The sequence below is a fragment of the Trichosurus vulpecula genome, chromosome 2 (assembly GCF_011100635.1).
Source record: "Trichosurus vulpecula isolate mTriVul1 chromosome 2, mTriVul1.pri, whole genome shotgun sequence".
Lineage (NCBI taxonomy): Eukaryota > Metazoa > Chordata > Mammalia > Diprotodontia > Phalangeridae > Trichosurus > Trichosurus vulpecula.
This window is the reverse complement of record NC_050574.1, coordinates 200,668,198-200,680,346: the sequence shown is the minus strand read 5'-3', so window position 1 is coordinate 200,680,346 and position 12,149 is coordinate 200,668,198. Positions and strand designations below refer to the sequence as shown.

The 12,149-nt window shown below is 36.2% G+C and overlaps 1 protein-coding gene across 1 annotated transcript in view; it reads right to left on the bottom strand.

The window, feature by feature from the left end:
- Positions 1-12,149, bottom strand: part of RIF1 (replication timing regulatory factor 1) — a 58,289-nt gene that overhangs the window by 42,906 nt on the left and 3,234 nt on the right. Inside the window, exons 4-8 of the mRNA XM_036742909.1 lie at positions 9,999-10,095; positions 9,372-9,502; positions 9,190-9,284; positions 6,103-6,292; positions 3,860-3,952 (exon numbers count right to left, since the gene is read on the bottom strand). Of these exons, the coding sequence (XP_036598804.1) occupies positions 3,860-3,952; positions 6,103-6,292; positions 9,190-9,284; positions 9,372-9,502; positions 9,999-10,095 (606 nt within the window). The remainder of the gene's footprint in view (positions 1-3,859; positions 3,953-6,102; positions 6,293-9,189; positions 9,285-9,371; positions 9,503-9,998; positions 10,096-12,149) is intronic.

The window sequence follows — 12,149 nt, the reverse complement described above, 5'->3', positions numbered from 1 at the left end:
GCTGATCTCTTCCTGCCCCCCCACTTCTTTCTTTCTTTTAAAAATCTTTTGTTCTCAGGAATGGCAGAGGACTGGTGGGTGGTGTATGAGTAGAACTTTAGTGAATGTAAAGATAAACAGCTAAGATGACTGCTTAAACTGGTAGCCCAACTCCCACATACTAATTCCACAATAAATCGTGGTATGTAAATGAAATGTTGTTAATTGTTCTAGTCGCGTTTCACTCTTAGTGACCCCATTTGGAGTTTTCTCGACAAAGATACTGGAGTGGTTTGCCATTTCCTTCTCTAGCTCATTTTACAGATGATGAATTCAGGCAAAGAGGGTTGAGTGGCTTGCCCAGGGTCCCAAAGCTATTAAGTGTCTAAGGCTAGATTTGAACTCAGGAAGATGAGTCCTGCTTTTTTCAAGCCCAGTACTCCCATCCACTGTGTCACCTCGCTGCCCCAAAATGATAAAATCTTAATGTGCTGTTAAAAAAAATAAATACCAGTAAGTATGTAAAGTAAGCAGAGCCAAGAAACAGTATATACAACCACAACACAACAACGTAAAGAACAACCACAAAACAATCAATAAAAATGAATGTTGTTAAATCTAAAGAACAAGGTGACTTTTTTTTTGATACTTTGATTTTGGAGAATTCCTCTTTCATTTTACTTCTTTTAAAAAAGCTTTGATACAAAGAATAGCTCTCTGGAAAGGGGAAGAAAAAGAGTGTAAGGGATTAAAAGACAAAAGATATCAATAAAAATCTATTTTTGAAAGTTCATCAGACAGATCAAGTGATTATCAAGAAAGCCTGGTTAAAAAAAAAAAACAAAAAACTAAAGCAAATGACTTTATCTATCCTAGACCTGTATAAAATCAGTCAGAAGTCCATGGGCAATAGGAAAGGGGAAACCACTAAAAAAGCTATCCAGAGCAAAAAATACAAAAGCCTCCCAACAAAACAGAGATGGGTCAGAAATGCCTCTAGTCTGCAAGGTTTGTATTATATGCAGGGGCAGCAAGAATAAGGGCCTCCCAAGAGAAATTCAAATAGTTGTAGGATCATACTGTGGACTGGACCACATAAGCAACAAAGGAACAGCAATGCCTAGTCCAGATGCACTAGTGATCAGATCGTGACACCTCAGGTCCAGAGGCACCTGGCCAAATAATGAGTAAGAAATCTAACGAGAAACTATAGTTAAGTAACTTCATCTATCCCATAACAAAATAAGGAGTGGCCTAGATGTCCAGGGGCAACAGGAAAGGGGACTGCCAGAAAGCCAGAGCCAGCAATGGCATGCATAAATAGGACAAAACCCTTCTTTGTGACCTGCAAGAGACAGTATATCCCGCTACTTTAATCCAAAAGCAGCAGAGGGCTCCCCTAAGAAAGCCCCCAGGGAAGTTGGAAACCTATAGCTGTGACCTTAGAAAGGACAGGGAGCTGATATAAGTGGTAATTACCAGTTCCAGTTCATACAGTACATCCCTCCTTCCCCCTAGCAGTTCTCAGACTAGGAAGATCTAGGGCCATGGGTACCAAAGTCCATGGAACATCTTGAGATGCAATAAACCTGAGATGCCAGCAAAACCTACAAGCACAAAGACACAACCCAAGAGATAGAGGTCAATAAAGCAATCTAGATACCTACCAAGTGAGGTCTTCTGCCTACTCAAAACTACAGCAAAGGGGATTCCTGACCCTGGCACAAAGCTGCTCCAACTCAGGAATTATAGCTAAAAGTGAGCAAATAAAAAACACCAACTATTCTAAAGAATTACAGAACGATTGCCAATCTAAAATCCAAACCATAACAGAGTAACCTCATAACATATTCAAGGAATACTCACTAGCAAAATGGGTTTTCAAAAAGGAACTACATGAATTCATGGAAGAAACTGATGAAACTAGTAACAAAAAAAACAAATGATAAAAAAATTAAACAAAAGCTTTTAAGAAAAAAATAAAAGAAAAACAGCATAGAATAGAAAATGGTACTTTACCAAACCAGAATAAATAGAATGAACTCCATCAAACAATAAAAAATACTACTAAACAAAAACATAAAATTGAAAAAAAGAGAAGAAAATGTGTAACTGCTATCAAAAAATTGACCTGAAAAATAGGTCAAAGGGAAATAACCTAAGAATCAGACCCCTTGAATACCATTCTAAAAAAACTTAAGACTTGGGATTTCAAAAATCATAAATGAAAACTTCTCAAATCTATTAAAACTGGAAGGCAAAGACAGAATCTATAAAAAGTCTCAGGAAAGATACAGCCCAAATTCAAAGCCTCTAAGTCAAAGATAAAATCCTACAAACAAGAAGAAAAATTTCAAGTACCGAGAAACCAGAATCAGGATGACATAAGACTTGGCAGGTTCTACCATAAGAACTGATCTTTGTGTACAATGTTCCAAAAAGCAAAAGATAATAGACCAAGAACAACTTAACCAGCAGAAATGAGTATAATCCTATTGAGGAAAAATGGAATATAGTACTTTCAAACATTTCTGGTGAAAATAGCAGAGCTCAGATTTTAAAATACATATACAAGAGACAAGAGAAAACTAAACGGTAAATTTACTGGACCAAATAAAGGACGCTATTTGATGATGGAGAACTAACACTCTAATAGGAGAAGTCAAGAAGCATTAAATGCCTACCATGTGTTAAGCATTGTGCTAAGTAACAGAAATAACAAGTATCCCTTAAGGTAAAGGTCTTCCATTGAGAGAGTAAAGTAAGACAGAAGATCTGACATTGGATTGGTTCTATTCTGCAGTCTGAAGAGGGTAAAGAAAAGGGAAAGTCAAAAGAATACACAAGTATTAAAATAAGGAAAAAATTAAAAGGGTGTGGAATTTTTTATTTCTCATAAATCACATTGTGAGAAAAACATAGAAACATAACAGTAAGGGTTAGAGAATGAAGAGATCAGATAAAACCCACTCTTAACTAAAGTGGACAAAGGACAAGTAAATACAAGCATACACTGATATAGAAGTATATTAAACTGAACAGGAAAAGATCAGCAATAGGGAGAGGAATGGTCAAGGAGGATAATACAAGGGAAGGAATAATGACAAGCAAAACAAAGTAACTTTTAAAGGTAGATTCTGAAGGAAGAATTAAAAGAAAAAAAGAAAAAGTAAACTGAGGGGGTGCCCATCAACTGAGGAACAGCTGAACAAATTGTGGTATATAAATATAATGGAATATTACCTGAGTCAAAAAATGTTAGGCTATGTTTACAAAATACTGCTAAGACTTTCATGAACTAATGGAGAGAAAAAAAACAGAACCAGAATTGCAAAGAAAAACAACTCTGAAAATCTTTAGCAATGGTCAACTCTAATTATAGATAATCAATGATGAAGCATATAACCTAACTCCTCACAAAGGGAAGGACCAATGATGCAGAAAGAGAATACAGTTTTGAACAAGGCCATTCTAGAACTGTTTCGCTTTACTGTTCATACAAGTAATTTTCCCCTTTTTATAACGGGGAGAAGAAGGTAGCAATGGGGAGCTAACAGCAGTGATGCAAAAGAGGGCCACAAACTATTTTTTTAATTCGGAGAGAACATAAGTATGAGAGAACAGTACAGATAAGCAGAACAGCTTTGGAAACAGTATGTTTAATGTGTACTTTTCTTTTTTAAAGCAAGCTGTACATGGAATAGAGATTCAGGGTTTCATATATAGTCCTTTTTTATGTTCTTTGTAATTCTTTTGGTACTTTTTCTTTTTTTTTTTTAAAGTTGAGAATTAAAAAATTAAATTTTACAAAACAGGAACAGATATCATGACCCCAAGTCAGAAACACACTAAGAATTTAATCCTGGGAAAGTGTACTTACCTTTCCAAGAAGTTTAACAAACAAAGGCCATAATTTCAACACATATGTCTCATTTTTAGTCATGAATAGCTTTTGCAGTTCTGGAATTAGTTTCTGGAAAAAAAGATTTTTATGGGGAAAAATGGGTGTTGAAAGGAAGAAAAGGATCTGCTCAGTCAATAATTTTGTTCATAAAAGTTTTTAAAAAGCCTTTTTTAAACAGCTAAAGCCTTAGAATATAAAGCAATATATTCATCCATCACTAACACCACACTAAGAAAAAGTCAGTTTAATAAATTTGTAAAATGTTGTATGTGCTTTCAGTTATAAAGAGATTTCTCTAAATGAATCATGTTATCAAATCCTGGCATCAAGTCTCTATCATGTTAACATAACAACGACTAAATTACTCAATATTTCACAATAGACTTGATATTCTCTGTTCCCTAATCTAAAGATAATACAAGTTCTGGGTCAAGTGTAGCAAAATTTAAGCAGTTTCTAAAGTATTAATAACTTTACATTATTCATAATTTAATAATTATCTGAAACCCACTAAGCCTATACAGGTAATGGTGGCTTGAAAAACAGATAATACAGCAATTCTCCTTCCTGGGAACTGTAGGAGTCAGGGTTCAGGCGGATAACTGAGGTTCCTAGTCTTGTTGTCTCTCTCTTTATGGCATTCAAATTATTGCTTACCTCACACTTATCACTGATACCAACTAGCGTTACATAAAATTCTTAGGAGGCAATCTTACTTGAGAAGTCCTTCACAGAAACCTTTAACAAGGGCAGGCTTTGCCAAAAGGTATGTCACTCTTAAGATTTTCCATATTTTTATAAAAATACCAATGCAAAAATACCAAAGTTTAACATTCTATCATTCCCATAACCAATATACTCAATAAATGACATTAGTAATGATGATGCAACATGGAGGTAGTCATTTTACCCAAACAGAAAGGTCAACATTAAGAAGAAAATACTTTAATTGCCTATGCCAGGTGTCAAAATTGATGCAACTCTTGTAACTCTCCCATGGGGCCCAAATCAGATTAAAATATAATCGGAAAACGTTTAACAAAATAAAAATATAATACAATACAGAAATGTTAATCAGTGGTTCCTTTTCGATTTGAGTTTGACATGACTGGCCTATACCATAATGAGGTAACTCTAGGTTATTAGAAGGTTATTCTAATGGAGATTCTCTAGCAGGTTTCATATAAATCTAGAAAGGCTTTGACATGCCAAATCTTGAATCTTCTGTCCAAAGAGAGTATAGGTTAACCACTAGGTAATGATTGTTTTTTTCCCTGTCCATTCATGTTCCCAATTGTTATCTTGTTAAGGTAACAAGGAATATACTGGAAAGGTAATCTGATTCAGTCAGAAGACTAGGAATGTAATCTTCAGAGTACTGTTTCACCTCTCAAAAACACTTAGCCTATGTGGTTTTGTGTAGTAGCGAATCCCCCTGAGAGTAAACATCATGAGGGCATAGATTCTAATCTAAAAACCTTACTTCCAACACCTAACAAATGTACTAAAGTGTTTATAAAAGGCTCTTCGGACTTTGGACTAAGAAGATCTGAACTCAAAATCCTGCTAGAGATAGCTCTTCTCAGCCCTAATTTCCTCATCTGTGAAATGGGGATAACAACAACCTCCATCTCTCAGGTTTGTTGTGAGGACCAAAATGACATTACATATATAAAATACCCTGCAAACTTTAAAGCTCTATATTACAGCTATTACATCTTACTATAATCACGTTAGAATAAATCACATTTTAAGCTCCTTTCCAATCAAAGTTCCTTGATGAATAAGCCATCATAAAACCTTTTAAAACGATAACTTAAAAACAAATATGAAAAACATCACTTGACACAAAAGAAAGTACCATAAGTGAAATTACCAAAAACGAATTTCAGCTTAGTGAGCTATCAAAAAAGCTTGCTACAAAAAAACAAGCTACAAATCTGGAACTCAATAAAACATCAATGTGCAATTATAAAAAAACAATTATAAATTCAATATCTCAAATTATACAGGGCAAAGGCTGACTATGAAATCTTTATAAAATTTTTAGTTTTAATATTAAACATGTCCTACTAATACTGGGCTATGTTAAATATTAGGTATTATAATACTAAGAGGATACAGTACGTAAAGACAATTTTCTGCCCTATTTTTTTGTCCTTAGTTTCCCAAGAAATTTCTTAAGATTCTATTTTTAAAAATTAAAAAATACCACTTACAGTTGTCATAAGCTGCTCAGTAACAGCTGCAACTTCTTGCTGTTTCTTGAGCAACAATGGCATTCCCATCTCTAATGCAGTTGCTCCCCGCAAATGTACCTTTTGTGCGGAATGCACCACTAAAGGTATGATCAGCTTTGCCCACCTCACTGCTTCTTCTTCCATCTGAACAGGGGCTTGCTCTATTAGTCTGAAAAGAATAGAAATAAATGTTTAGTAAAAGTTTGTGTAATTGTAAATATTTAAGTCTCAACTCATAACTTATTTGCAACTGATCAGTAAATTATTTAAGAAAATTACCTTGCCAATATCAATATTACATAATAAGTTGGTGACTAAAGTTGTATATATTTCCAAAGATCTGTAACCTTCGAAATCTACATTCAGAATTCAACTCCATTTGAACATTTATTAAATACCTACTTTATGAAAGGTACTATGTTAAGTGCTGAGGATGTAAACACAAAAAAGTCCTTGTTTTTGTCAAGGAGTGTATCATTACATTCTAAATGAGGTAAAGCTACAAAAGACACATAAAAGAAATGCATGGTTAAGTTCAGGAGGAAGAAAACACTAACAATTGGTGAGTGGGGGCAGGAATCAAGTAAGACGATAATATGGAGTAGCACTTGCTCTGAGCAAGGCTGAAATAATGAAGGAATACATTCCAGGAATAGAGGAAGTCTAGAAAGGCAGTTAAGGACAGCTACTATTGGAGTTTGCCTGGAATGTAGAATGCATGAAGGAGATTAATGTGAAATAAGGCTGGAAAAACACAAAGTAAGGCTATCAAGGATCTTGAAAACTACTTAGCAGTTTATATTTTATATGAAAGCAACAGGGAACCACTTAAGGTCTTTGAGCAAGAAAATGACTTCAGCCCTGTGACTTTAAGAAGGAAGGGGGTTAGGTAGGAAGCTGGAGACGCAACACTAGATTTCAAGGGCACAATTAGGACTCATCGGTAAATAGATGTATTTTTTCTATATATTTATATATACATCTACACATACATATATACACACATAAACATTAAGAAATCATCTGTATAAAGATAACTGACTGGGAGAAAGGAGAGGGAAGAGAGTAAGAGAGGAAAAAAATAGAAGGAGAGAGAGGGGAGAGCCCCTACGATGACGTAGGAGACTAAGAAAGGAAAAGTCAGAAAGGAAGGGAAAAAAAGCAGAGAAAATATCATGGAAACCACAGCAGCACCAACTATTTAGAAAGAACAAGTGGCCAACAATGTCACAGGGTACAGAAAGGCAAAGAGAGACTGAGACGCTGAAGAAAGAAAAAAATTTACAAGACTTGGCAGTCAAAATAATTATCGGTATATCTGGTAATCTTGCTTAACTTGGTAAGGAAGATATTATGTAGGTGAGAGAATCAAACAAAAAAAACATCTGGACAAAAAAAACTAGGTCACTGACAAATTCATTCTCACAACGCACAAAAAATATTCTGGGACCTACTTGGTACAACTCTGTCAACCCAGTATGAGATTAGCCAAACAACATCAGCAAACGTACTGCAGTGCCTTAGTCTCACAACTTGTAAACGTAAGCAAAAGATGTATTTTTAAGCCAGTGTTATTTTAAAAACAACACTCTGATTTAACATTTTACGGTACACTCTTTCTCAGTCTCCTTTGCTGGACCCTCGAGATCATGCCCACTGAGTATGAGTAGTATTCTACAGGGCTCTCTCCTGGGCCCTTTTCTCCCTCTATTCTACTTGACAGTGATCTCATTAGCTCCCATGAATTTAATGATCATTTCTATGCTGATGGATGGCTAGGTGGTACAGTGGATAGAGTGAAGGGCCTGGATTCAGGAAGACTCATCTTCCTCAGTTCAAATCTGGCCTCAGATACTTACTAGCTGTGTGACCCTGGGCAAGTGATTTAACCGTTTGCCTCAGTTTCCACATCTGTAAAACGAGCTAGAGAAGGAAATGGCAAACCACTCCAGTATCTCTGCCAAGAAAACCCCAAAAGGGGTCACTAAGAGTCAGACATGACTGAAAACAACAGAACAAGTTTAAAACTATCTATCCTTCCCCAACCTGTTTACTTTTCGTCTCACACCTCAATCTGCCTTTGAGTCATCTCAAACTGGTTATCCTGTAGACAACTTAAAACTCAGCATGTCCAAAACTGAAATCATTATCTTTCCCTCTAAACCCTCTTTCCTCCCAAACATCCCTATTACCAGACTCAAAATCTAGGTGTCATTCTCAACTCCTCACTGTTTCTCACTCCTCATATCTAATCTACTGATAAGGCCTGTCAACTTCACCTTTGCAATGTCTTTCAAAAAGTCCCCTTCTCTCCTGATACTCCCTTTACCCTGGTACAGGCCCTCATCACCTCACACTTGAACTAATGCAATAACCAGCTGATGGGTGTGCCTGCTACAAGTCTCTCCCACTCCAATCCATCCTTTATTCAATTGCCAAAGTGATTTTCCTCAATTGCAGATCCAATCATGTCACCCCTCCACTCAATAGACTCTAATGGCTCCCAAGCACCTCCAAGTTCAAATACAAAATCCCCTGGCATTCAGATCCGTTCATAAATTAGCAATCCCCCTCCCTCACCCCTTGGTTTTCTTATTCTTTACACCTTCAGCATAATCTGATCCAGCATATAATAGAAAATAATATATAGTATAGTCCCCAGTTTGCAACCACCAATCCCTTACCTACATCCCAGGACTATAGCCTACCATTCCCTTATTTCCAAGTGTTTGATGATCAATATTAACAGGTCTTACACAACAGTAAGAAATCAAGTGTTTAGCCATATTATTTTGATTACTCTCTTCAAATGAATCTTTCTACTAGCTGAATAAGCATACTATGTACAGGTGACAGAAAGCAAAGCAGTGGGTTTCCTATGCACCACTGTATTCTATTCAAGAAATCACAGAGTTTCAACACTTGTGAAATATTACCCTAGAGCATATTTCAACTACTAACTGAGATTTGGGCAATGAATACCTTTGCATCTTAATACTCTACTCCTTCAAACATCCTAAGTGTAGTAATATTATTTTAATAACCATGACATTCAAATATACATACCGTATGATAACATTTAGTGCTTCATAATCAACCACCATAGAATGCACATCCACCTTATTAAATACTACTTCTAACATGGTAATTATACTGGGTACCTAGAAAAGATATATATAGAAATAATCAAGCCTAATTTCAATATGCATAGGAAGTAGTTTAAAGGTACAAAAAAAATCTACACCTACGGCTTTGCCAACAATTTCACTGGGAAATGTCTGTTTAGACATTACCCAAAGTGCTCGAGTACGTGTATTTTTGTCTGAACTCTTTGTAGCACTATCAGTCAACTGTGAAAGCAGCTCTTGCATTTCTTTTTCTGGAAAAAAAAAAAAAAAGCATTTAAAAATTGAGTTCTGTTGATCATGGAACATACTTTAAAACCATAAAACTCATTTGCCCTGTACTCCTATCAGCATTAAAAAAGATTTACATGCTACTTCAGGACTATTCCACAAACACCAAGAAAACAATACACACAAACGCACCACAGCAATGATAGATTTAAATTTCACAGGTGAAATGAGTTTTACAATGTGCAACTGTAATAATTTCAACACATTTGTCGTGGCAAATTCATAATTTCTAAGACATGTTAAGAGTGCAAGCATAATATAAATACCTATGTCTTAGGTGATACCTGCTGTAACATGCATAGGAAGAAAATATTTGTAGTAGTAAGAACTACTACTTGCATACTCTTAAAACCAAAAATACAAAGGTCTACAAAGGTCCAAAGACAATAATGTATAATACAAAGAGGCAAAAAGATTTTTCTCTTATGAATGTCTAAAAATTCACAAATAATTTTATACCTGTTAATCCTGAAGTAATTTGGGGGTTATATAAACAAAACCCCATAGCTTGTAGAGTAGCACTATTCAACTCTGAGTTTTGACTAGAAATGTGAGTCTGAAAAAACAAACAATCAAAATGTCAACTTGAAATTATGATACTGAAGTTGAAAGAAAGCATTTTTAAGAAATAGAAACTGAGATGACAAAACATGACCACTAAGACATCAAAATCAATTTATAAAACACATCGTAATCAATGCGATAACACTGCTACAAAGGCTCCTAATTTGCAGTTCATATTAGTGTTATGAGGTTTGAGCTAGCTCTCACTACCTGACCTTGTCATTGCCATTGTAAACTTGTATTAAGAAATTTGGAAGAAATTTTTATCAGGAAAGGGGATCTCTGCTAGTGACTTGAAATGGAGAAAGAAATCCACTAGAAACTGCTCTGAAACCCCACCCGCTCATTTCAGTATGCCTCAGAGAGATCTCTAGAGGATCACAGGACTACATCAGAAGATGTTTCAGAGACTGGACAACTGTATGAGACAGGACATAAGATATAATGGACAAATTAAACAGACAGGAAGGAAGGGGTTACTGAGAAAGGGATTGTTCCATTATGTTCTGTGAGGCATACTTGCCTAAGGGGACTGTTCCTAATGGCTCCTGTCAATTTCTCTCCCTTTTCTCCTCTCCAGAGAGGACTGCCCTCTATGCCCTCCACTAGACTGTGGTGATTCATAGAAACACTAGCCTTTCTTTGGATCAAACGGGGGAATTATAGATTAACTGGACTCCTATTTTGTTCCAATTAGTATTAACCAGTTTGATATGATTCCATGGGGATAGTGATTACAAGTTTTGACAGTAGGTCTCAGAGCTATGAACTGAAGATTATAAATTCACTTGTTTAATCATAAGAAGCTAACTAGAGGACCTCCACCCTTGTTTTCCTTTGTTATGGTGACCAAGCCCAGGATGACAGAGGTGACTCATTTATATGCAAAGTCCCCCAGATAATTTTGTTGCCCCTCCATCCCTTGCCATCCCTCTATTGCCCAACATGGAGAAATTACCATGAGCATCTAACCAATGAGTGACCCTGGTTGGCACCCTGCAGCCTGCCTTAGCCCATCAGCTTGATAGGAACTCCTGAAAGTTCAAGGTAAGTCTGTTAAGGTCTGCTCACTAGCCTATTTATCCAACCAATGGGATTCTATATTTTGTGTAGATCCTCCTAGAGTGTCCTGGGCAAGGCTTATCAATGAATAAGATTCTGTATTTTTGGTTTGCTTTACCTGTATTGTCCAGTTATCCAATACTATAAAACTAAGGCCCTAGAGGAAAGGGACATACCATATTGTGAGGAAGATCTGAGGTCCATTTGATTAGAGGGGGCCAAGGACCTTTTAACAAAGTACCATTGGCTCAGAACTCTGCCTCGGTGGTTTTTCTTATAGACTGGACAATTCTGAAATCACCACAGTGGGGTGGGGGGTGGGAGAGCGTGCAGGGTAGGGACAGGAAGTAAGAAAAGAAATCTAAGATGAGAACAGGGAGGAAATATAAAGAACATTCTTGGAGATAAGAGGACCTAGCTCATATAAAGTCTTCCCCCCACCCCTCCATCTAGATTAATGCATATTTGAAAGCTAAGGAGAAAAAGCTACTAGACCAGAGCGAGATGAAATGTGAAGATGCAGAGAAGGGAAAAATAAATGTGTAAGCCAGAATTACTTAAGGAGCTTAAGCAAATCTACAAGTAAATTAGCTTTAGAGAAAACAGAGAACTTCCTGATGCTGGAAGAAAGGATGAAGACATGCACAGAAGACAAATATGGGAAATTCTATTCCTCAGCCTTTATATCACATCTACTCATAATTCTTTTGATTCTCCCTTTGACAGGTGTCAAAATTCCTTCCTTTCCATTCACACAAACAGGTCTAGAAATTCATCACTGACTACAATAACCACTTAACTGGTGATCAATCTTCTATTACTCTATACATGTAAGACTAGATTTGCTAAAGCATCAATTTTTTCCATCACTCCCACACTTAAAAAATGGTGAAGACATGCCTCTATCTACCTCAAATTGATTAGTCTTTAACATTCAAAACATCTCTCCACACATCTCACTGTCCTTACATACTTAAATTTCTC